Below are 27,201 nucleotides of genomic sequence, written 5' to 3'. Positions count from 1 at the left end.
CGCACAAACAAATGCTTTGTATGGAAGTGTTTCTGTTCGAATAGTGAGTAAGCCAGTGTAATTTGCAGTTTAACATGCTCTTTGATAGTGTACATGTCATTAAAAATAAAAAGTTATTAAAAATGTATTTGAGTTCCATAAATTTACCAAAACAGTTTTGTATAGTTTTTTCCCGAGTCAATGACCTCTATGTATGCCTACAAATACTTGACTCGGTAAAAGAAACATTTATATCAACATAAAATAGAAGAATTCTTTGACCGTTTGTGCGTAACAAATATCCTTTGTACAAAGTCTAGACGTAAATTCTACAAGACGCCATTGTCGAAAAAACCTTTTAAATAGAACATTAAACTAAAGGCCACTGTTCCAAAAACCTCACGCCAAAAGCCAAAACAACACGATACATTATAACAAACATTATTAACAGAAGACGAGATTTTAATAAACTGGACGTACCTCAGTCAACAAGACCAAAATAAAAGATCCGTGTATACGTACGTCATGCGTAAAAACAGAGATCTAACATTTTGGTCAGTTCATCGAACGTTTCGACAAAAGAATATCCACCGAAAAAACCTATAACGCCGCTAAATTCAATAGCCAGCTATAAGTGAACAATTGTTTGTATTGTATTGCGTTTCAATCCGTGCGGGTTATCGAACGGGACCGCTCTACGTAGCCGTAACGTCACACATGCACGTCAGAGTTCGTTGTGCCAGTAGGCAGTATGCCAATGGCCGCTTTGACTCACCAACACATTGACGTTAATTCACGCACACGAACAACAGAACGTTGTATGTAAGTGTTAAGTAACGTTACATGTCATTGAGTTAATTGAATTTATCGATATTCAAGTTTTTGCTTAGCGATGGGAATTGCTCGCTCCCGGTTACATAATGTGCGATTTTAGCGCTCGAGCAGCGGATAGCTGTACTAGTTTTTAGTAGTAGGAAGATGTTTTTCTAAACTCTAAAACAATTTATGTACAGTTTTGTATAAAATATACTAAATAAATACCATTAATTTGTTCACCAATTTTTACCAATTTAATTTTTCTTTATATATGTAATATGTCGATAAGTTTGATTGTTATATTTTATATGTATTTATTTTTAAGGACGGAAATGAAACACGTCATTCCAAGAATTCAGTATATAGATGTTCAGAAATAATAACAAAATAAATATTGAATTTAGAACATTAACATTTTCGTTATAATTTTGACCAGTGAACTTTGAGTTATACTAAATGTGTTTTTGATTGCAGCCGTGAAGTTCGGGCGTATGTCGAAGAAACAACGCGAGAAAGTCGAGGATGAAGTCAGATATTTCCAGGAGAAGATGCGTTCACAGGCTGATGCTGCACCGGATTCAGTTTACGACACACAGCAACAGACGCCCAGCTCCAGCGATCAGTATCATGGACATTACAGTAGGTGAGTAACGCCATCTATTATCAGGCAGCCGAAATAAAATCCAGAGAACTTTTCACATTGCTACATCATATGAAGTTTCTAGATATCTGATCTGATTTAACAGTGCGTATTAATGTTTTGCCGCACATCGTACTGTAAATTGTGTAATGCCTAGACCGTAATCTTCACACGGTATGAGTTTAATTGCATAATTACGAAATCGTGTCGTCTGATACAACGGTAAAACCACCCAGTAATTAAGCAAAGCGGATTCTCAGAAGCGTCGCTCCCATGGATGTTCACATAACGTACAGTTCGAATCGGTATCACATACGCTTTCTCCGCAAAATCCTAACCGTTACCGACCTTTCCCGTAATTCATTGCAAACATTCGTGTCGGTGGCGGAGCAGACAGTCATTACCTAACGGGCTTTCGTGACAAACTTGAATGACGTGTAACGGTAATGACAAATAGCGCCACCTAGTATTGGATAGCGGTACTCCGTGGTTCTTGTTCGTTCCGACAGATGGCATTAACTCGCGCATAAATAAGCAATTCTATTGAAGGCGTTAATTTGTGGCTTCATCGATACGACATCCGTGAACATAAATGAATGAAACATGGATCTTATGTAGGTTGCTTGTTGATAATCATTCAATTCTTTTAAATTAAATATCAGGCCTTCATTAAAATGTATGAAAAGTCAAAACTATTGGAACGTAATTTGAATATACTTATAAGAATATTACGAGTCTGACATTATTAGCTTGAACTAAATTCGTATACATTGAAATAAAAAAAAACTCAGTTACTTAATTTATATTTTTTATTTTCAGCTACCCAGGCTACGGCTCCCCACTCTCCTCATACGGGTACAACAACCCGCCGCTCAACTCCAACATGAACATTCAAGCCCAACCTCCCCAGTACGACGTGTCAGCCGACTACGTCGACTCAACGACCGCTTACGAACCGAAGCAGAGTGGTGGGTTCCTTGATACTGACTTTATCGGACACGGTGAGTTTTTATTGTGTGCCCAATTCACCCAGACCTGCCCTTGCTATGTACGCAACTACATTGAGGGTTCAAGACATAATGGTTATCAGGTTTTATCATGTAAACATTCCCATAGGTAATATTGTATATATGTAGGTATATATATAGTTTTAGTACTCACACAACAATCCAGTTATAGCCGTATGTACAATGAAACGGACTATTCGAATTTTAAAAATAAACTTTAAAAATAAGGAAGTCAGCGTATGCTAATACGTCATTCTCAATAGACGATCAACAAAAGAGCATCAGAGCGACCACATCAACAGCGACAGCGACAACATCAACAACAACAATGCGACAATCAACAATAAACGATATAAACCGGACTAGAATAGAGTTCGACAGATACGATGAGAGAATCCAATCACCAGCTTCCATATCGAGTGGCGTTATCAGTATAAAGCAGGAAATCAAGCCGGAGACATCCATGGGGGTTGATAATTTAGTAGCCAGCTATGTGGACTCTACAACATTCCTGAATAGCCCAACAAATATAAACAGCCCGATGGACATACAGAACACGGTTCTCGTTAGTGGTCAGAGTTCAGTCTCATTGACTAGTGAGGAGTTGAGCCCGGATGATTTGACGTCTAGTAGTGGTCATGGGAGGTTGATGGACCCGTTGAATATGAACATGTCTGGGATGGGTATGGTGAACCCAAACGCTGTGTCCAACAGACGACATCAGGGTTCGAGCAGTTCAAACGATGATTTGCCGTGTAAGTGATTAAATTGATCGACGCTGAGCGATGCGTAGCTATTATATTTGCTAGTTTCACGGGCTATACGTTTCCTAGTTTCATAGACTATACAATCGTTGACGTAACTATTTATTTTGTGCAATACTGTATACTAAAGTTAGAGTCAAAGCGATATACGTAATCCGAAACGCAGTTGTTGAAAAAAAGACTAGATTAGTAAATTTTCGCAAGTTATAGTTGATTTAAAGATATTAGATATTTTGATTTTCCTACGTTTCGATCATATTAAATCAATTTTTGAAAGTGCAGAATTGATCTTCATTAATTTATCTTTATAATAACGCAAACTCTCTTTCCGTAAACTAACAAGAGTCTAATAAGTATAAAAATATTTGCCGAAAAGATACGAAATGTTTTTTCGATCGTAAGACGAGCAGACGAACATTAAATTTAAAATAAAAAATAGCTTCGCATCGCTTTCATTGGAACTTGTATCGTAGAAATAATTTAGATTTAATAGCTATAGTTTATTTGTTTCATTTTTATTTTGTTGTTGTTTGATTATTTAATTAGTTTAAAGGCAATAGTCTGTAAGAATATATTTAATAATATTTATAAAATCAACACATCACACATAAAAGGATATTGATTTGAATTATTTCCTCTTTCTCAACATTACTTCACTTTTTGTGACGCATACGTAGAACAACTTTCCTTCAGTCTGAAATAAAAAAAAAAAAAAAAAATAGTATTCTAATATTATCCAATTGGCGTTTATGAAAATTGTAATTATTTTTTAGAATTAATAACAATCTGGCATACAAACTGCTTAAATACGAATTGATATTATTTTTATTGTATTTAATTGTCAACGATTACGCCCTTTAAAACAAGTTCTTTTTTAATTCATACTGAAAGAAACCACCAGCACCACGTGTATACGTAATAATTGCAATATTACAGATTTAAATAAAGAAGAAATTAAATAGAAGCTTGTAATTGTAAAAAACATAACGACAGCTTACCCCTTTTTTAAATTTGTTGACGTCAGTCGAATCAACTATTATAATTGGAAACTGCACGAAAGGCAAGGCGAGGTAGCACGGCAAGAGACATGCTGAAATTCATTATAAGCATATATATTTTGAAATGAGAATTGTATATTCGATTAATAATAAATATACGTACGCCAGCACGCTAGTACACATGTACTTAGTAACAGAAACGATAGAGGATCTACCATTTTGTATTTTTAATTATTTATAATTTCATTCATTGTTTTCGACAGTTAGAATGTTTCATTTCGCTTGACGTTTTTTTTTTTTTAATATTTTTTGATTTTGTATAAAGGTAAAAGTGTGTACAGCCAAATTTAATTTTGTGTTTTTGTTTTTTTTGTTGTAAAATTTAGTATTTATACAATTTTTTTTTTATTATGCTTGTTAATTCGATGTTAATGTATCCAGTAGTTTGTTACATTTAAAGTCGTATACGATTCATTTATGTTCTGAATTTAAATGTAACTTTTTGCTAAATGTATTCTTAGTATTTATTGAATAGTTTTTTTTATACTTTTATTATTGTTATTTATTGGAATTATCTTTATTTCTAGCTGAAGGAGATATCAGCAAAGTTTTGGTTAAGAGTCTGGCTGAAGCTCACACAAATACGAATCCTAAGCTAGAATACATTCATGAGATGTTCCGGAAACCACCAGATGTGCCCAAGTGAGTTAAATTTTTTTCATATATTTACATTTCTAAAATACTCAGATGAAATGGAGATCTTTGCCCAGTAGTGGGACGTTTGACTCAGAACTATGTTTATTGATTGAACAACAATGACAAATATCTAGGAACCTCGCAGGTTTTATTTTATTGCATTCGATTTGCCGTTTAGCCGTTTCCTATTCTATTAACGATCCAGTTACAGTTCGATCGAAATTGGATCGAAATAAAAATCAGGATCGTATCGTAACCGATATAAATAGTATTGGCCCTTAACGATTAAACTGAGTTTAATTTTATAATTATGGAATAGAAACGAGAACGTATCACAGTCTTTGCGAAGCGAAAAAAAAAGTATGTAATATTTAAAAAAAAAAGAACATTTATAATTAAAAAAAAAAAACCCACAGGCTACTGTTCTACAATTCAATGACATACGAGGAGATGTGGTTGGACTGCGCGGACAAGCTGACAGCTATGATACAGAACATCATAGAGTTCGCAAAACTCATCCCCGGCTTCATGAAACTGAGCCAAGACGATCAAATCCTGTTACTTAAATCGGGTAAGTATCGTATTATATACTTGTCTGGCTATATAGTATATAACAGAGACAGTATTATTACTAATACACTCTGTCTAGTGGCTAGATATAAGGGCGCAGATCTTTATGTCATGGGTTCAGGCCCCAGGCTAAAATGTCATTGGGTTTTTTTTTATCGAAAAATTCTCAGCATTCCATACCTCGAGAAGGCACCCTGAGCTCCTTACAATTGTGATTTGCTGTCCAATCGGATTATAAGAGTTAGGGAATATAATAAATCTTGCGTGGTCGACATCATCATATAATAAGAGCTGAAAAGGCTCAATGTTTAGAACATATGAATTTTGAAGAAGAACCACTGATTTTTCATGTTTTGCTCCGCTGTGAAGTAAAACGTTGTAAAACCTGTATGTGTAAAATCTGACACACGTGTGATTCACATTGGAGCAGTTTTACGAAATGACTCGAAACATTCTCTAACTGACAGAAACCTTAGATAAGCAGTGAAACTCTAGGTTGTTTTATTAAAACAATATGTTTTCATAACATTCATGATAAGCGATGGACGATGGCGCTGTAAGAAATATTAACCATTCCTTGCATAACCAATGCGCCACCAGCTTTAGGAACTAAGATATTATGTCCTTTGTGCTTTAGTTATACTGGCTCACTCACCCTTCAGAACGGTATACAACAATACAAAGTATTGCTTTTTGGCGGTCGAATATATGATATGTGGGTGGCACCACATCAGACATATAAAGCAGTAATTGTATAACATATTATATGTGTGCAATCACTTTAATATATCAATTTTAAGACATTTATTATAATTATGTTGCCGTAGAAACATATAATTCACGTCTTCTTTAATTTTAAACGTATTTTTAAATTCTTACAAGTACTTCAACGTCAATTGATATCGCATGCCCATTTTTAAACACTCCAAATAAATCTAAGCCTTAAAATGTAATATTTAAGATTCAATTTTGTAATGTATTCGTGTAACTCTACAGGTTCATTCGAGCTGGCCATAGTTCGCTTGTCACGGCTGATTGATGTGAATCGCGACCAAGTGCTGTATGGTGACGTCGTGCTGCCTATTCGAGAGTGTGTACACGCACGGTATGTATATACAAAAAACATATAATAAATACTCAGTATATGGTGTAGTTATAAAAATTCAAATTCAGAAAGCACCTTAAAATTTTTAAAGCATCTTGCTCGGTGGATCAAATCATCTCGAGGAACCCTCTACGTCTGATTAAATACATGTGTATTCATGTATAGCACAGTTAAAACGTTTATATACGTACATAAACTGTTTACGTATACATTTGTGCTCTATCTTGTTTCCAACTACCTAATGGGTACATTAAAACTCATTAAGTATATTTTATTTTCAGTGACCCTCGTGATATGAACTTGGTGTCAGGAATCTTCGACGCCGCTAAGACAATTGCACGGCTCAAGCTCACCGAGACGGAGCTTGCCCTGTATCAGAGTCTCGTGTTGTTGTGGCCAGGTAAATAATTAGTTTTAATTTAAACAACAAACAAATGTATATAATATAAATTTAATATATTAATATCATCTTTCATTACAACAGTGATTACATTTAATTTCATTTATTCGTAGAACGGCACGGCGTACGCGGTAACCCGGAGATTCAGTGCTTGTTTAATATGTCAATGGCCGCGATGCGCCACGAGATTGAGACGAACCACGCACCTTTGAAGGGAGACGTTACAGTACTAGACACTCTTCTCACTAAGATACCCACCTTCAGGTAAATGTTATATGTATCTGGATTCATAACATTTAGCTTATTAATAGTTTTACGTGAATAATATGTTAAAAAAAAATTAATCAATTAAATGGAATTAAATAAATGTGTAACAAGAAATGAGGATCTGTAAATATGTTTATGTTCTATATCTAACTTTAAATGAAAAATAAATGTAACAATATGTTAATTGGATATTGTTCATGTTGGTAAATGAAGTCTTAGAGGTTTCATAATATATTTAAATGTATTACAGAGAACTGTCGTTGCTGCATTTGGAGGCGCTCTGCCGTTTCAAGGCGGCTCATCCACATCACGTATTCCCAGCTCTGTACAAAGAATTATTTTCTTTAGACAGCGTTTTAGATTACACACACGGATAAAAGAGTATTTATATATATTTATCGAGGGTATCTCCTTTGAGTTGCGACTAGATCTCATTTTTGCCTATGAAAACGGGACGTTGGCAGCAGTGAGGCCGTGTGACTTCTAAAGACTTGACAGCTGAGTTTCATTTATTTCCACCTCCCCCCCCCGTCACTATCGCTGGAGGCGTCTGTTCACCGTTTGTTAACCTATTTATAATTGTATGTATGTACTTTGAGACTGTTATAATGATATTTATGTATTAGTACGTACGTACAATATTAATATTTAAATGTTTATTTAATTCGAGTCGTAAGTACGGATGGGCGTCTTCAGTTCTACATTTACTGTCAGAACGCTTGGCGAGATATATTGGTTAACTTTACATATAAATGTAGAGTAAAGGAAATACTTGAAACCGAGTACGTCGTATATGTAATTACATAATAATATATTTTTACATATTATTATGTATTACATGAATGACATTACATATAATTATCATAAATTGTATTCTAATATTGACGATGAAATAATAATGATTATTATATAAATATATAATAATAGAAATAGAGTTTTTATTAAGAATTAAATAAAAAAGTTAAATGGTTTAGCGTGACCACACAACAGTTTGTTTTAAGCGAAACATTTAATTAAAATAGGTCTTTTTTATAATTATTTTAACAGTTTTTTTTAATGAGAATTGTAACTTGTTATTTATTTCAAATGATTATAACTATTGATGTTTTTTTTTTTTTCGATGTAGTATATCTATTATGTTGTAATATAGGAATACATGATACTGCCCAATTTTTTTGTAATTTTTTCGTTAGCTTTTTTAATAAACAAATTAGTCGAACAGAATTTGAATATGTAATTTAAAGTAATGATAAGTTGCATCGTAACGTAAATATTTGTTGAACAAAAATCACGAATGAGATATATTACATTATGTAATGTAATTTAATGATCAAATCTTATTATTACAAAGTCAATTTTTATTTTATAATTATACACATTTTATAATAATTGCTTTTCTGAACTTTTTTTTTTATATTCGAACTTTTTATTTATATTGTACTAACTCGTTCTAAATTTGAAATGCGCAATTTTATTTTTTACATATCAATACGTAATAATGAGATTTGATTGAGTGAGTAAAATAAAAAAAAATTCAATACATTTTGAACTATTTACAATAGCAGGCAATTTAATTTTTTCTGTAGTTAAAATTTTGATCTCAATTTGTTTTTTGCACTACGCTTGGGTGCCATTTTGGTATTTTGCAATTATTTTGCATAATAAAACGCATAATATAAGGTATAAAGTACATTTTTTCATACGTAATATATATATGTTTTGCTAGTTTTTTTTTTTATTATTATTTAAATTGCCTGCTACGTTACTTAGAATTATTAATAAACATCAACTTTTTCTAACAATATGCTAAGTTTCATCAAATAGCCTTTATTATAGACTGGATTATATTAATGTTAAAACTTATAAATCTTAACTTGTATTTTGTAAATAGCTATTAATCGTATGTATTTTATATTAAATAAGGTTCGGTGGGTTATTTTTAATTTTACATTCTATTAAAAATTAAAAAAAAAAACAATTTTTCCACAATTGATTTGAAGAAGACAAGTTCTTGAGGATTCATGTGAAAAACATTGTTTTTATATTTCTATATATTATATATTTTTTGTTAAATAAAGCAATCTGTTATTGTCTATTGTTTTTGTTTTATTTTTTTTTTATTAACTTTTATTTCCATTTTTGTATAGTTTTTTTTTTATTTTTTTTTATTTTATCTATGTATATATATTTTTTAATATATCACACATACTTTCCGTTTAAAGATAATAATAAAATAGTATTAATCATGCATAAATAGTGAGAGGATATAGTGCATAAAAAATATACGGGTGGTTCATATTTTATGTTGAAAATATATATATATATTATATAAATAATTGTCTTCAGAATTCTTGTGGTTCCTTTTGAAAGCTGTTGACGAAAATTATCACACATTTGTACCGACAAATATAAAAGAAAATGTTATAAAAAATACGTATTTTAATTTTAATATAATATTAAAGCACATTAGATGATTTTAGTGTAAATTATATGATTTCGCAAAAACTATTTCGTGTTGTTGAAAACGAAATTCTTTCTTTTTTTTTTTGTTGATTTTTGTACTTTAATCATTTTTGCATATCAGGGAGAGTAATGTTATTTAATCGAAATTTCTCTTTGTACAAAGCACGACAAAGTTTTAAGCACTAAGACTGAAAAATCGGTAAAAACCGCTTTTGCCTAAACGTAAAGTTATAACCGTCTAATTTTAAGCCTGCTACAAATTTGTGATCCTGTAAAAAAAAAAAAAACTGTACATGGTTTCAACTGTAATTTTTTTTCTGTATTGAATTGGATGCTTAGACTTCTTGTATTGGTTAACATTGAAAGTCTTTAGACTGACGAATTAAATTATTCGACATCACATTTGTGAGCAGGCCAGACCTCGAATTTATTTTGAAATTTCAATAAACAAAAATGCCTCTAGAAAAAAAAGTATAAGAAGAACAAATATTATTAAATAATCGTGTCCATTCTATACTTCTTAAATTTTAGACTTGTGATTGGTGCAGAAATGGGTAAGGGATGAGGGGTTGCCTTCGCATACGGAAGGACTTTCTTGATAGTGTTAGAATTAACGCTCTTGTGCATTGAAGATTTTTTTTAACGAAGCTAACATCTTTTGTGATTGGAAAAAATGAATTTATTAATAAAAAAATATCGTTTAAAAAAAATCTCCACTGTGACTGCGACTTAGGCTAAAGTTTTAATTGCTGGGTAGTTGAGTAGGTATTTCTAAAATTTTTGTACTATGTTTTTGCTAAATTTTCACTGAAACAATAAAATAGATTTGGACACATGATAGAGAATAAATGTTTTGGAATAAAGGCAAGGTTTATGTAAGCGGTGTTTATGTTTGTATTGTTTTGTGTACGAATCATTTTCATGTGTTTAATTATTTCAACAATAATTATTTAAGGAGCTTCTATTATATACATAGAGAACCTTTTAGGTATCTCAATTATGAATAGAAAAATAAAGAAATTTTTTACATCTTGTTTTCGATAAGATAATTATTTTATATTATGAAAAAAATATTCATTTGTTAAATATTGAATATTTTTACACATTACTGAACATATTAAAAGAGTAACAAAATATTAAAAAAAATAAATCATATTATATCTATGTAAAGAAATACAGATTATATAATATTTTGTACGCACACGTTGACCGGAGACCGGATATCGATCACCCCTAATTTTATTACGTTGTTAAAAAAAAGTTTTCCATAAAAAAGTTTTGTTATAAAAAAAGTATTTATAATAATAATATAAAACAGCTGTCTATCGGTCAACGTGTGCTTACTTTAGCTTTGTTGATTTATGAACAAACAAACATTGTACCTTAGTAGATGGAGCTGGGAGACGAGAACCAATAGGAATAAAAGTTATTGTTTTTTATTATTACCCTCGAATCACTTGCAAGGGATCTTGTTTCATTTATATACCCAACTTTATTTTATTAACTTGACCTAACAGTTAAATACCACTCAATACTACTGATTGTTATTGTTTTGGATTCAGACGAGTCAATTGAGAATAGTTTTTTTATGTTATAGATAGGTGGACTGGCAAATAGGCTATAAGGCTACAGGTAAGTGGTTATCACTGTCCATAGACATTAGCAGTGTACGAAATATAAATTACTTTTTATATTACGATAATGTTACTAACCTTGGGCATTAAGATGTTATGTCCCTTGTGATTGGAGTTACAATACCGTAAAGTAAACTTTACAATAGAGCATTTTTGAATCCTCACTATTTAAACTCTACCGACGTTTCGGAAAGCAGCCGCCAGCGAGAAGAAATGGCAAGGAGCTCGCTTAGTTGCTCTTTTCAAATTACCAGATTTACTGTTATGGTAGTATTAGAACCCGAGGCTACATCTAGGCATTTTCTTTAGAATTTTTTTTTTTAATTTAGTTTAAATAAACTTTTTAATGTATTAAATGTCCAAAAAACTTTTTCTGTACCGTATGCAAGCACAAAGCAGGGGTTACAAGTTTTTTGTTACTTATTGTATTAATAGTATGTATATAAGCTTTTGTGGAATATTTTTTATATATTCTTCCATATAAACATTGTGTTATCATGAATACATTGTAAAGTAGCCCTGAATATACCTATTTATTTAAATTTTTCGCGTAATTATGTCTCAGAACTAATATTATAAATAGTTCGGAGTGCTGTTTGAAAGAACATTTCATATGACTTAAGATGAAAATTACTAAAATAAACTAGCCTGCTAATCTCTGTGAGTTTTAGAATTGTTTTGACTGCATAAATGGCACTACTTAGTTTCCTTACTATGGCATACAAATGGGTGCCCCACTGAAGTTAGGAGTCAAGGAGGTAAACATTAGAAAGACCGTTGATAAACAATAAATAATCAATAAACTCAAGTATTAAATAATTCAAACCAACTGCTTTTTTAATTTTTTTGTAATTTAACTTGACATTTCGAAGGGAAACCAACCAAGAATATGTGGCAGAGCACAACGTCATTGTTATTTATCTTTCTGTCAAGTTTAAAAACAAGTGATGTATCATCTGCAAAGAGTAAAATGTCACAAGTCTTATTAACAAAATAAGGTATATATCATTTACATATATTAAAATCAGAAGAGGTCCTAAAATTGAACCATGTGGTACACCTATTTGTGTCAGAGCACCAATTAGTTTTGGCCCGTTAATAACAACATTTGCAACTCTTTCATTAAGGTGGGAGTAAATGAATTTTACTGCAAGTACTTTGATTCCATAGTATTTAAGTTTTTCTAAAAGTATATAATGCCTAAACCAATCGAAAGCGTTTGATAAGTCACAAAAACATTCATCACTTGTTTTATCGCCAATTGCTTATACTTAGTATTGATGTTTTCCGGTGTAAAGTGTGAGTGAGCCAGTGTAACCATAGTGACAAGTGACATAACATCTTAGTTACTATATTGGTAGCGCGTCGGTATGTGATTAATGTTTCTTACAGTGCTAAAGTTTGAGGGTGGTCACCACTGACACCGTACCATGGCCCATTTGTCCTATTTAAGAGCATAGTTTGTAAGCGTGGGAATTTATTTTAGAACACACACATAGGTACTTTTCAATAATACACTTGCATTGTGCAGTGTATCGTATGCACCCCCTAGACAATTAGTTGCTTGTTTTCGTTGCAACGAATAAATTAAATTTTCATTGCATGTTCATAACGTAGGATTTATAAAAATACATTTATTTATGAGTAATGTATTAGCTATAAGGTTGTCACTCGCAAACACAATTATAAATTATTTGTTAGCATAGGGTGCGGTCAGAGTGCATTAAGATGCCTCATATACATTATGATCTTTATTGATTCTACTGCTCTCCTCTAACTAAATTATTATTTACTGGATATTTTAAGGTTGGTAGGTATAACGAATTAGGGCGTTAGGACACATTAAATAATCACTTACTTAAATTTTATAAATAAAAATAATGGAGGTAAATATTAATCAGTTTTTTTTAATTAACTAAAAACTAAAGACATAAATCTTCTTGGTTAAACAAGTCAATTAAAATTATTTTATATTACACAAAAATCAGGGGGGCGGCCCGCTGACGGTATCTGGTCATGAAAGGTACTAACTAAGTATAGCATCAATACACAATGGAATGTATATCAACCGTTTTTGCTTAGCACTATGCACTATTTTAATTAAGCATTTAAATAATTAGGAATTAAGCAGACGAACTAAACGACATGAGTTTGGGTATGAGTTGGAGTTTGTTTTAAATTTCGTATTAAGAGAAAAAAATAAGCAGGATAGTGCAAAAATTACATTACATTCAGGTTCATTCGGGTATTCACTATGTTCATCCTTACAATTTTGTACTTTTAATTCGACATTAGGGGCAAAATAGTTACCCTTCGTATACTTTTCAGATTTTATTTTTTTACGATGTGATTAATTGTCGTATTTACCTAGTTTATGTACTTAAGTGTAACAAATATATTATAGTTTGTTACAAAAAAGTCCAAAATTATTATGACAAAAGGTTAAAGGGTTATAGGCTTTTTTATACATAAAATAATTGTACGAATGTACCCCACGTATTGGTATGGTAGGGGTACGTTCGTACAGTAAATGCGGTAAATTCGTACGCCATGGGGTAGATTCATACAGGGTAATTAAAAAGCCAATTAAAATCGTTCAATTTTTATTAATTATTACAAAAATATTTATTTATCAAAGAACTAACTTAATAATATGTGACTTGACTAATAGTCGATAAATCTTGAAAAGTAAATATTTACAATTGCATCCCACGACACTCGCGCCCCACCCTTATGCTAACTTGTCTATGTGTGCGTAGACGATTCGCGAAATTATAAGACTCGGCTCGAAATAAAAACTGACGTGCTCCCACCTTGAGATCTGGGGAGGGACTGAAAATTTATTGACAGCGATGTCGAATAATAAGTCAAAACCGTCAAATGATTTTCTCCATACTAAAAAGTATGGACGACGAATGCCAAAAAGTAAGCAATATTTAAATAAAAATTACTATAATATTATGTGATATAATAGAAATTTAACACGGTGAACTTATTATTTACACTTTTGTGTCCCCATTTAACCAAAAATACATGTATAAACTAGCAGCTAAATAGCTTAAAAAACGTTAATAGAAAAGGTCGATTTCAGTGTTTGGAGTGATGTTGACGATGAATTTACTGAGTTATTAATACAAATTTTATAAATATCATGCGGTGAAACTTGAGATCTATCTATTAAGATACTGAATGTTTTTTTTCATCCATAATCAATGCTCCAGTTTTAAGATATTTCGAAAATAGTAAGCGCTATTTAGGCGTTCCGCAAGGACTGTCCTCTTAAAGTTAATAAAAATAATTAAATCGAAATAAAATACAGTGACGTCACTATTTCTTATGTAATTTAATAGGTTTTTTAAATATAAAATCAGTTAGAATCCATTGAATGAAGTACATCAGTATGTAGATGGCAATAAGGGCAATGTACATTAAAATAAAATAGGGGGTTCTGTACAGTTTCTTCAGTACTGGATATGGCCATCTTCCATGTTCAGCGTAATTATCTAACAACCTGCAAAAACAAGAATGACAAGAATGTGGACATTGATTACTTGTATGAAACAGGGTTCAAATGAAGAATAATAAAGAAAATTTTCGAGTACATAAAAATAAATACTATAGAACGAAACGTTCTGAAAAGCTTTTATGCTGTTCAACTCCAAATTCCTCCAATATTATGAGTCTGTTTAAATGAATATGTAACTGTGGTATGATTGATTTTTAGTGCATTTTAAATGAAACATGACAGATTATTATGGTTTTTTATTTATCTACGAACTCATTGGATTTATATTTAATATTAGGTCGGGCCTATATCCAGCAATGAGTGTTCGACCGAGGTCTGATATCATAATGTCAGACCTCTGATATAAATTTAAAAATTCTAATTTTATTTTTTTAGTGTTGCTATTTAGAATTGTCCTAATATTTCTTTTCTGTTAAATTTCTGTTACAAAAAAAAAATATTTTCCTATTTGTTTCATATCCGTAACTTACAATTTTTTTTGAATAAACATATAAACATAAACATAATCAGCCTGTAAATTTCCCACTGCTGGGCTAAGGCCTCCTCTCCCGTTGAGGAGAAGGTATGGAGCATATTCCACCACGCTGCTCCAATGCGGGTTGGTGGAATACACATGTGGCAGAATTTCGTTGAAATTAGACACATGCAGGTTTCCTCACGATGTTTTCCTTCACCGCCGAGCACGAGATGAATTATAAACACAAATTAAGCACATGAAAATTCAGTGGTGCCTGCCTGGGTTTGAACCCGAAATCATCGGTTAAGATGCACGCGTTCTAACCACTGGGCCATCTCGGCTCATAAATTTTTGAATATGACCCATAAATAATGTCGTATATTTTTAATTTCCTTTTAGGGTATTTTTATCTGTTTATCACAAGGCTGTACCTTCACAACCGTAACGACCCGTTGATACAAATAATTATTATAATTAAAAAGCAACGCCAAGGGTGCAAGTGTACCGCTTAGATAGATTCGAGAGCAAAAAAAAATCAACTAAATACTAAAATGATTAATTTGTCTTTTGCTCATTTTTCTTTTGTTTTTGTTGATTTTTTTTGCCCACTTTTGTTGTCGTAACAAGTGGAGTAATTAATAGTTTAATTAGCTCGTAGTGTTTGCTTTTAAATGATTTTACATAATCTATGGATGTGTATCATTGTATATGTATGTATGAATAACCAATGTAAAAATCGCTAGCAAACCTAATAATTTGAGGAGCCGAGATGGCCCAGTGGTTAGAACGCGTGCATCTTAACCGATGATTTCGGGTTCAAACCCAGGCAGGCACCACTGAATTTTCATGTGCTTAATTTGTTTTTATAATTCACTTCGTTCTCGACAGTGAAGGAAAACATCGTGAGGAAACCTGCACGTGTCTAATTTCAACGATATGCCACATGTGTATTCCACCAACCCGCATTGGAGAATCCAAGACCTCTCCTCAAAGGGAGAGGAGGCCTTAGCCCAGCAGTGGGAAATTTACAGGCTGTTAATGTATGTAATGTAAACCTAATAACTAAATCATAGCGTTAAAATATGACTTCAGATGTATACTCACACATACAAATACGTCGAGGAAAGTATGGTCGCATGAAGTGCCAACCACTTGTGAGAGTTCGGTCTGCTTCTAGGCTGGAAGCATACTTCCCAGAGCACGATAGGCACTATCGCCGTGTGCATAATATGATTTGAAAGTAAACTCAAAACTTTATCGATATATACTGGGAATATTAATTCTCTGTCGATTATAAATACTGGCCAGAATACTGCAGATATCGTCTGAAAAAAAAAACATTAATATTAATGAGTTTCTCGCCGGTTCTTCTCGGTAGAATCTGCATTCCGAACCGGTGGTAGCTTTACTTTGAACAGTTTGTTAAATGACGATTCAAAAGTGCTTGTAAAAGCCTACTTGAATATATATTGATTTGATTTGATTTAATGGTTTATATTTGGTCTTTGTAAAGAGCGGTCAATTCAACTGTAAAATTTTCACTGAACTGAACTCGCACAAATCGTCACGTGAGAAAAATAATTTTAAGCAATACAGCATTAATCCTTATCCAATTAAGTACCTTAAATACACTGTGGAGTTAATATAGATCAATATTGTCGTTTACAGCGTGTAATTTAAACTAATATTTTCGAAGATATTACAGATTTAAAATGCAGGGTAAAGCGGTTATTATTGTCTGACGACTGAAAAACTGTGAACGTTGTAAGACATACTTTAGTATATTTAGTATCAGCATTGCACCCTTGCGAAGGCGGGACGGGTTGCCAGTTTTTTATATGTACGAAAATTAACTTACCACACTTAAAGGCCACACGACATTCGAGAAAAATATATCTTTATAGTTCCTTATGTATGATATATATCTGTGTTCCTTTTTTCCTTTTAAAAGGAATGATATGTCACACGCTAGGCTCAGAAGGAGAAAGAGCATTTGAAAGGCCTAGAAAAAAAAACATTAAAGCGAGTGTAGCTTGAACTTGAGACGACTATAACTTAAATATGATAAAGTAACTGCCTTATCTCCTCTTGAAGAGCAGTGCCAGACCGTAAGTTTAGGGGGCCCTGGGCTAACACTACTTAGGGGCCCACCTAAGACATTAAATTAATTGAATGGGTTTGATTAATAGCAGGACTCCCAGGGCTGCAAACCGTACGAACTGTTTAATTTAATAAAGTTATGGAATCTTTTGCATTATCTGCTATTTTTGACTTTGACTTGACTTAGCTGGGGGCCCCTTGAATACACGGGGCCCTGGGCTGAAGCCCAAAAAGCCATATGGTAGATCCGGCCCTGTTGAAGAGGATCGAGATTATTCCATCACACTGTTTCAAGGGTGTGCATATGTAGACACGTGACTGCCTCGTTGATCTATTAGCTAGACATAAGGCTGCAGTTCTCGATGTCCTAGGTACAAACACCAGCTCGTTCCGATAAAAAGTTAGTCGAGTAGTGTGTACACCGGTTTTCATGGGTACGCCACTCCGAGGTACCGGGTTCGATTCCCGGCCGAGTCGATATAGAAAATTTTATTAGTTTTCTATGTTGTCTTGTGTCCGAGTGTTTGTGGTACCGTCGTTACTTCTGATTTTCCATAACACAAGTGCTAATGTATGTGATGTTGTACAATATTTATTATTATTATTAAATATTTTCACTAACGGCTCGGATTCTGGAAGTTGGATGATTCGCGGCCGAACTCTTGCTGGTCGTTTCGGATTTGTCATCCAATCGGATCATAAGAGTGACGGAGGGAGAGGGCACCTGTGTTTACGCACACACTTGTCAAAAAAATCCAAAATAAAAATCTCAAGTAGGCTCATAAAAGTCTGATCACTACTCTATCTCGACTTCAATGTTATTATGACGTGTGTTTAGAGTTTTTGCGCTTTAATATGGAATGCGGAAACATTTTAATTTACTATATATAAAAACGAACTAATAAAAACTTTGTCGTTATTTAAATGACGCGAACGACCCAGTGGTTAACAGACGTGGATCTAAGCTGAAGGTCGCGGGTAAAATTACTTTAGTTCCTCTGAGTGCTTTTATTGAATCCTTACTCTTCGCTTGTGTGACTCGTCGAGATATTTTCAATAAACTGGGTATACATACAGTTGCTTCACAATATGTTTACAACATATGTATGTACATATTATGTATATTCAGAAAGTAATGGTGACTATAATTGTACAGACGCGAGGAGGAAAGGTAAACTAATAACATCCTTCCTGGGGAACAGTATTCGTTCCTATAAGGTTCCACAGTTCTTTTTAACTTGTTATATTAAAAAATTGAAGCTCATGTTAAAAAACTAAAAAATAAGGCATATCACTCAATACAAGATTATATTAAAGGTATAAAGGACTTAGTATTTATTGATTCCTTGGTAGGATATATAAAAAAATAATTGTAATTTGCTGAAATACACTGTAATCAAAATGGCGGAAAAGTGAAACTACTGAAATTTTTGCCGGTTCTTCTCTGTAGAATCTACTTTATGAACCGGTGGTAGCTTTAAGTTTAAATCAACAGTGTGACATGACGATTCAAAAGTGCTTTCATGAGACGACTTGTTTTGATTTTTGCTTCAAACCTTCTTCTCACAAATGGCCAAGAGGCCTTTGTCCCCATTACCTATTATAAAATAAAGACTCATTCATCTCAAATTGTACTCTAACTTACTACATTCCAAATTGTGATATATTTCAATTGAGTCGCTTTAAGTATCCTTAACTCTGGGTCCTTCATGACTTCGCCCTGCATTGCCAAGTACATTGCAATATTGTTCCCAGAGTGGAGTGCCAAGCCAATCGTGTGGCCGAACAACCGCCAGTACACGTATGTTTTGGGACTGTGGAAAACATTTATCATTAGTAAAAGATTTATGCAAAGAGAAGGTGTCCGTCTAGGAGTAAGGTTTGTGTGTTTTTCTATCATTATATAATATCCAACCAGTTATATACTTTTTGACGGTTGTCTCAAAGAGTAACTGTTGCGGATTGCTAAAAAGTTATTTTTTTTATTCATACAAGTCTAAATATCGTTACTTTGTCACAATCATTATTTCTGTCTGTATATAAGTTATCAATATTAGGAATGTTATGGATATGTCTTTCGGATTTGCTGAGTTTCTTTCCCCGGTTCTTCTCAGGTTACGGTATTTTCTTTTCCGAAACCTATTTTAATTTGACAATCAATAAGTACCTAAGTATAATGATTCCATATTGAATAAAGGAACTTGAGTTTGAGTTTGGATATATATGAATAATATGTTACCGGTTTCTGATACGGTTATGGATACGAAATTATTTCGGATTATCCGATTTTTTCCGTTTTTTTTTTATGATATAAGTAGGCGGACGAGCAAATCGGATACCTGATGGTATGTGGTCACCACCGTCCATAAGCAATGGCGCATTGGTGAAGTAAGAAATTATTCATTTCTTACTCCACCAATGCGCCGCCAACCTTGGAAACTACAAATTTATGACTATTGTGCCTGCATTGTGGCTTACTCACCCTTCATACCTGAAAACAGTACTGCGTACTGCTATTTGATATATACTTGGTGCTCTGTGCTCAGATATTCTACAACATAAATACTTAGTATTTTTATGTCCTATTTTGAAGGATAGGCCAGTGTAACAACAGTCCCAACTGGCATAACATCTCAGTTACCAATGTTGGCATATTGGCGACGTAACACATTGTTAATGTTCGTTCCACTACCAATGGCTATTGGCGGTGGTGAGCACTTACCGTCAGGTGGCTCATTCGTTAAAAAAATTAAAATTTATCTGTCAATATCCCAACCTACCTCATAATAAATACGATTTGTTTATTTTCTCCTTACAACGTCACGCAAAGTCACGGAAATCTGTAAGGAAATAATATCAATAATAATTATTTACAACTATAAACCGAGATAGTTCAGTGGTTGGAACACCTGAATCGAATATAGTAGGTTCAAACGTGGATGCATTCAATTTTAATTTGGATTTTCAATATATTTCGAGCTCGGAATATAACTGCAACTTACACCATTGGTGGGATACGAAACTCTTCAACAGGAGAGGCTTTTAACCTATGGCACATACAGGATGTTATTATTACTTTAATGTATTTAAAACACTCTTATAAGCCACCACACCATCTAAGACACAATACATTTGAATCTATATTCCCTTAACCATACTCTGTCTCAGCCATAAGAGGGAGAAAACCAAATAAACGACATTTGACAGCAAATTGACGTGATACCATTGGTCGAGAGATTGATTAATCTATGATATTCTATTAGAAAAAATGTCGCTTTGAACGTCGACAAAACTGTTATCGAAATTTTGGAAGTAAAATTAAACTGGATATATGTAGTTAAGTGTAACAGCGTTGTATTTAAAAAAAAAACATATAACACAGTAAATCGAATATTTTTTTTTTTTTATGGCAAACGTGCAGGAGGCTAACCTGATGGAAAGTGACTACCACCGCCCATGGACATCTGCAACACCGGGGGCTTGCAGGTGCGTTGCCGGCCTTTCAGGAAAGAGTACGCTCTTTTCTTGAAGGTTCCCAAGTCGTATCGGAATATTAATAAAATACGCAAATCTAAGGTTTGTTTGTTTGTATTTATTTGTCGAAGTACGATTGGAATATGTCATATGTAATTAATTTTCACATGATCAGTGACAATAAACGAACCCGAGACCGAGACCCGAGACGATAGAAATAGACGATAGAAAAAAACATGTTATCAACTATTAAAATAAATATCTTTTAAAACTGATAATTTTATATACTAGCGATCCTAACGGACAGACTGTCAGAGTAATTTGACATTTTTAATATTAACATTGCTGGGCTGAAGCCTCCTCTCCTTCGTTTTTTGAGGAGAAGGTTTGGAGCATATTCCACCACGCTGCTCCAATGCGGGTTGGTGGAATACACATGGGTTCAAACCCAACCAAGCACCAGTGAATTTTCATGTGCTTAATTTGTGTTTATAATTCGTCTCGTGCTCGGCGATGAAGGAAAACATCGTGAGGAAACCTACATGTGTCTAATTTCAACGAAATTCTGCCACATGTGTATCCACCAACCCGCATTGAAACAGTGTGATGGAATATGATCCAAACCTTCTCCTCAAAGGGAGTGGAGGCCTCAGCCCAGCTGTGGGAAATTTACAGGCTGTTAATGTAATGTCATGTATGTGAAGTACTTTACTATGGCACATCAAAATTAAATGGTATTTGGTTAAGTTGCAGTTCTAACCATCGAATCATTTGGGATATTTAATTCTAATTTATTAGAAAAATATAAGTACACTTACATTACAAAATGTCGGTAGATTTCCGTGAACGTTTGTCATTCGAGGTAAATTTTATTATATAATGATAATTCAAAAATAATATAAATACAATAATTATATTTAATTATTTAAAATTATACATGCAGTTCTGTCACAAAAACACACAATAATAAAATATTTTATGCTACTAGGTTTTTCTACTATACCGATATAATTGAATATTATAATTATACGACTATAACGTTTAGACGACCTCCGTGGTCGAGTAGTGTGTACACCGGTTTTCATGGGTACGCCACTCCGAGGTCTCGGGTTCGATTTCCGGCCGAGTCGATGTAGAAAAAGTTCATTAGTTTTCTATGTTGTCTTGGGTCTAGGTGTTTGTGGTACCGTCGTTACTTCTGATATTCCATAACACAAGTGCTTTAGCTACTTACATTGGGGTCAGAGTAATGTATGTGATGTTGTCCAATATTTATTATTATAAGATAAATTTCAAATTTCGAACATGCTCTTTTTTGTTAGTGTTCGATTGAATATTACAAAAAAAAAATCTCATATAATCTCGTGTTAATGATTATTATTAAATACTAGCTGAACCTGCGGCTTTACCCGCGCTAAATTTATAAAATACAAACTTCTAAGATCCGTTTTACTCCCTTAGGGATGTAGTTTCATTATATTATAGTTTCTGAGATATTGTGATTAATCAGTGATAATTATACAGATTTACGTTTTAGTTTTGTTCGTTTTATTTTTATTGTTTTTTTTTTTCAATACGAATATAAAATATATAATAACTATTTGACTTGAAAAAAGTTCTTATTCAGATATACTGAACATTATTAATATATTATGCATAGACATAGTTCGTATAAGTACTTTTTTAAAGCTTTTTTTATCATTCCTCATAGTCTAAGAATTTTATATCACCCAACGGTAAAAAATACACTATTTTTAAAATTCGATCAAGATCTTTCCGTTACATTTAAATATTCGAATAAAGTCCACAGATTAAATAATAAAAATAAACGAAATGAACTTACATATAACACTGTTATTATTTAAAATGACACACGACGGTCCCATCACACATATACGCAGTAACTAAATTCAAAATATTAATATTCTCATAAGTATAAGAAAAAACCAGCTCTTAAATAATTCCATAAATGCTGACCTTCTACTGAAATTATAGCGCGATTCGCTAACATGTTGATTTATAACTATATAAATTCATAGTAGATAAGTCTATCTATACTTAACTATACTATATACAAAATTCACTCGGTCAAAACATGTTGTGTTGACTGACTGATTCGCCATCGCCGAGCGTAAACTATTAAATTTAGGCCTCTGAAAGTTGATAAGTAGGATTGTTTTATTATGTAGCACCCATTAAGGAAGGAATTTGGAACATTCTTCCCCTCTGGGGGTGATATAGGGGTTGAAAGTTTGAATGGAATTCCGTCATTTTTTAATTTGGAAACATGAAACTTTTTGGGATATTGATTCAAAATGATTAGATACGTATTTAAGCGTTTCTGGATATAATACCCCTAAGGGGGTGAAATACACATCAATGTGGTATACAAACAGGTCTTAAATTAATGTAATATTATAAATTAATCTGTAAATATATTCAACTTCCACGTGAGCAAAGCCGCGGGTAATAGCTACTGTTAAATAAATAAAATAGAAAAGTAGTTTATTCAATTAGGTTTTTGAATCGTCGTAATCGACATTGAAGTATAAGTACTAATTCAATTGTATTGCAATTCAATTTAATAGGCTATTTGACTGATTTTTAAAATCAATTTTATATTATTTAGTAGTGGTTAAGGAACCCAGTAAAAGTTGGTTTTTTTAATTCTACTACATATTTGCTGAAAAGTATCAAATTAAAAATTCCATATTTAAATAGCGCGCGAAAACGATACTTTGACAATATGGCGCTGCGATGGGGTCGGTGCCGCCACTTGCCTGTATTGTAATCTGTGGCACATATAATCCACATACAGTAGGCAAACAAGGTAACAAGCAAGTGACGTCGTCAGGAGCGTTTTCTGTTACGTGACAAATGTTTAAAAAAATGCATTTTTATTTACTGTTTTTTGAATAAATTAATTATTATTTTCAACTTTCGTTAATAAATAATCGATTTTTAAACTCATAATATATAATCATTACAATAATTGATACTTTATTTTTCGCATTGTCAAATAGCCTATTGTCAAATAATAGTAAACGGTAACCGGCTGCCGCTTGCCGGTTCTAAATTCAAAACTTTATTGCCATCTTTAATTTAAATCTTAATTGAGATATGCTTCTCGAAGCCAAATATTCGTGTCTTATACGAAATTATGTTTCATTTCCATTTGCAGTTGAAAAAACAACCTTCATTAGAAGTATGACCCCGACTTATTATTGCCTCCGATGACAAGAGGGTTCAGATTTTTGTCCAGGAAATGCTAGCATTCTTGCCACAATTAACGATTATTAATTTTTATTTATAGAATCTTATTCTGAACTGGTGGTGAGTTTACTTTCTGTTTAAGAGGTGTATATGTCATTGACCTTCTTCGTCATTGTCATTTGGTGTTGCCACCTCACATATTCCTTTAATGTATTTGTCCGCATGTATGGGTGCGGACTGAAACTTGTGTAGATGGATCTGTGAATATTAAGCGTTTTTAAACTGCCTTTGAGAATGTAACGTATAGCTCTTAAGTAGACGTAGAGAACAACAATATCAAAATATACTTTATTCAAGTAGGCTTTTACAAGTACTTTTGAATCGTCATTTAGTAAACTATATTAAGTGAAGCTACCACCGGTTCGGAATGTAGATTCTACCGAGAAGAGCCGGCAAGAAATTCAATAGTTACTCTTATTCAACGTCTAAAAATACAGTCATGTTAGTTAAATACAATTATATATGTATGTTATTTCTCCTGTCTGGAAGTCAACAAGCATTGACTCCACGATTTTTTATCATCTGCTAATATACTAGAAACACTTTTGAATCGTCATTTAAAATAATATTTTAAGTAAAGCTACAGAAGCAGTAAAACTTTACTGCGTTCCGGTGGGGTGTGAGCCAGTGTAACTACAGGCACAAGGGAGATAATAACTGAGTTTCCTAGTTTGGTGGCGCATTGGAGATGTAAGGAATGATTTAAATTTCCAAGAAATTTACAACCAGGTGGCCCGTTTTCCTACCTATATAAAAAAAGTCTTTGGTTACGTCTTCGTCTCACTACTTTAAAACTATGTTTTTTTTGCACGTCTCTCTCTGTACTTTCAGTGTTGCACAAGGCTTACTTTTGATCTTCAAAATTTGCGTCATACGTCAGTATATAAGATTTTAAATGAACATGATTATTTTTATTACTATAAGCATTTGGAACGGTTATATTTACCAAGTTTTTTTTTTATTTGGTGGAGCTCGATATTTCGACATTATCTACGAATGTCTTGTTCACGAGACCGAACTCGTCTCAAATAAAATAAAAATAAAAAAACACGGTGAATATCCCGTTTCAAATACTTATAGTAATACGTCACTATGTTATGCTACAAAACAACATACAATAAATACTTCATAACATACATAACATAAACATAACATAAACAGCCTGTAAATTTCCCATTGCTGGGCTAAGGCCTCCTCTCCCTTTGAGGAGAAGGTATGGAGCATATTCCAGCACGCTGCTCCAATGCGGGTTGGTGGAATACACATGTGGCAGAATTTCGTTGAAATTAGACACATGCAGGTTTCCTCACGATGTTTTCCTTCACCGCCGAGCACGAGATGAATTATAAACACAAATTAAGCACATGAAAATTCAGTGGTGCCTGCCTGGGTTTGAACCCGATATCATCGGTTAAGATGCACGCTAACCTAACCTAACCACTGGTCCATCTCGGCTCTAAACATACATAGATATAGTATACTCAAAATATTTATACAAACAAAATATATGTGTGCTTGTTAGTAGAGATGACTGAGTGATTAGAAAATATAGATAGATATAGATTATTATATTTATAATTCATCTCGTGCTTGATTTCAATAAAATTTGGTATGAAGCAAGGTTAAACCCAAAGACATAGGCTACTTTTTTATGCTGACGAACAACTTCTAAGACGCTAGTAAACCCGCGAGCGACAATTAGTACCAAATAACGCTCTGGACGATGGCAAGTACCTTGGGGCCTGAATAGCGGCCTAGGCCTATTTTCTGTAGTGGCTTTAGTGCCTGAGTATCATGAATACCGCAACCCAACGAGGGTGCTATAACGCGAGCGCAATACAATCATTCAAAAAACTACAGAACAATTTTAATTGATTCCAAACTAGTATTGGAATATCAATAACTGGTTTATATCAACAACTACGCTGAACTAACATAAACATAACAGTAATATATATGTATATATATATATATATATATATATATATTATGCTACCGTACTCGGCGAACTTCGTACCGCCTAACAGTCAACTAATTCCGTAATACTAAATAAATATTAAGTTCAATACTTTATTAAGATAATACCACAATAAAAGTCCAAAAATCAAGTTTGTATATCAATCCTGTGTCAGCAAGACGTGATTGAATCAAACTGTGTGTTCATTGAAGCATCTTATGATATACGACATATTTTTTGTTTTTTTTTTTTTTTTTATTTGTCAAAATCAAACAGAGCGCATGAATTGCCGACACGTGAACATGCCTCATACAGCTGACCATGAGAAAAACGTGGATTTTTTAAGTTGAGACAACAAACAGTCAAGGATTGACTTAGTGATTAATCGTGTTGGTGAAGGCAAGACGAATCGGGAGCTGAATTAATTTAAACTCAAAGGGCATATCCGTTGGGATCATTGGGATCAGAACTGACTCATCTTTTAATTTTCCTTTGAGTATCAATTTTCTTATTACCAAACGCGTCTCATTGCATAGTTTTGGTTTAGATTCCGAATCAAGATGACCACTGAGCCTGCCTTCAGATGTACCTAAATTGTGTGATGGTAAGTCAGTCACATCCAAGGAGTTTAAAAATTCAGTTGGATAATTAGTGGCTTCGTCTACGTTTGTTACACAGTCAATAGATTTGAATGAATGTACAGTACCAACGATTTGATTCTGAATTATAAAGTTTAAGTCATTCACAGTCTTTCGGTTCGGGAATTCTTTGCTCATGAGCTCGTCTATCGATAAGATGACATTGCAAAAATTCGGAAGAAATGAAATCAATCCGCTCTGTTCGTCGACAGGAATATGGCCATTACCGATAGTCAGCCACCAAATATTCTCGATTGATTGCGCAAATCTTCTAAGTTTCAAGAACTTCAAATGAGCTTTTGTGCATTCAATATGCTTTTAGGGGGTACTTAAAATTTTGCCATTGCAGAGAGTTATGCAATGTTACATGTCGGTTGCTCAGTGGTTTGTAGATTTCATGACGATCTTAACGCTGGAAGAACGGTACGGCATCCTTC

At 33.1% G+C, this 27,201-nt stretch overlaps 2 protein-coding genes across 17 annotated transcripts in view; one reads left to right on the top strand and one right to left on the bottom strand.

Moving 5' to 3' along the window:
- LOC113391770 (probable nuclear hormone receptor HR3) overlaps positions 1 to 11,168 on the top strand; it is a 115,529-nt gene extending 104,361 nt beyond the window's left edge. For 11 of the 16 annotated variants that reach the window (XM_026627834.2, XM_064219423.1, XM_026627832.2 and 8 more), the window contains 9 exons: positions 1,270 to 1,438; positions 2,255 to 2,436; positions 2,706 to 3,197; positions 4,792 to 4,906; positions 5,317 to 5,471; positions 6,467 to 6,575; positions 6,857 to 6,975; positions 7,089 to 7,239; positions 7,493 to 11,168. In XM_026627834.2, the coding sequence (XP_026483619.1) occupies positions 1,270 to 1,438; positions 2,255 to 2,436; positions 2,706 to 3,197; positions 4,792 to 4,906; positions 5,317 to 5,471; positions 6,467 to 6,575; positions 6,857 to 6,975; positions 7,089 to 7,239; positions 7,493 to 7,619 (1,619 nt within the window). In that variant the 3' untranslated portion in view covers positions 7,620 to 11,168. The remainder of the gene's footprint in view (positions 1 to 1,269; positions 1,439 to 2,254; positions 2,437 to 2,705; positions 3,198 to 4,791; positions 4,907 to 5,316; positions 5,472 to 6,466; positions 6,576 to 6,856; positions 6,976 to 7,088; positions 7,240 to 7,492) is intronic. The other 5 variants (XM_064219426.1, XM_026627840.2, XM_026627836.2 and 2 more) reach the window with 3 other exon arrangements.
- A 3,497-nt stretch (positions 11,169 to 14,665) lies between these two features.
- On the bottom strand, positions 14,666 to 20,303 carry LOC113391916 (androgen-dependent TFPI-regulating protein-like). The gene is made up of 5 exons (XM_026628044.2): positions 20,203 to 20,303; positions 19,068 to 19,236; positions 17,181 to 17,324; positions 16,427 to 16,647; positions 14,666 to 14,850 (listed from the first exon to the last, which is right to left on the bottom strand). Exons 1-5 carry the CDS (start codon positions 20,205 to 20,207, stop codon positions 14,667 to 14,669), a joined length of 723 nt encoding a protein of 240 aa, XP_026483829.2. The 5' UTR covers positions 20,208 to 20,303; the 3' UTR covers position 14,666.
- Positions 20,304 to 27,201: the final 6,898 nt, after the last annotated feature.

The sequence above is a fragment of the Vanessa tameamea genome, chromosome 28, assembly GCF_037043105.1.
Source record: "Vanessa tameamea isolate UH-Manoa-2023 chromosome 28, ilVanTame1 primary haplotype, whole genome shotgun sequence".
Classification (NCBI taxonomy): domain Eukaryota; kingdom Metazoa; phylum Arthropoda; class Insecta; order Lepidoptera; family Nymphalidae; genus Vanessa; species Vanessa tameamea.
This window is presented reverse-complemented; position numbering and strand designations above follow the sequence as displayed.

Excerpts from the sequence above, each read along its gene's own strand:
- LOC113391916 (XM_026628044.2), bottom strand. Across the intron at positions 17,325-19,067 it reads ATATCACAATTTGGAATGTA|GCCTTTCAAATGCTCTTTCT; the intron begins GTAAGTTAGAGT and ends TTTTTTTTCTAG. Across the intron at positions 14,851-16,426 it reads TCCTCGACGTATTTGTATGT|GTTGTTAGATAATTACGCTG; the intron begins GTGAGTATACAT and ends TTGTTTTTGCAG.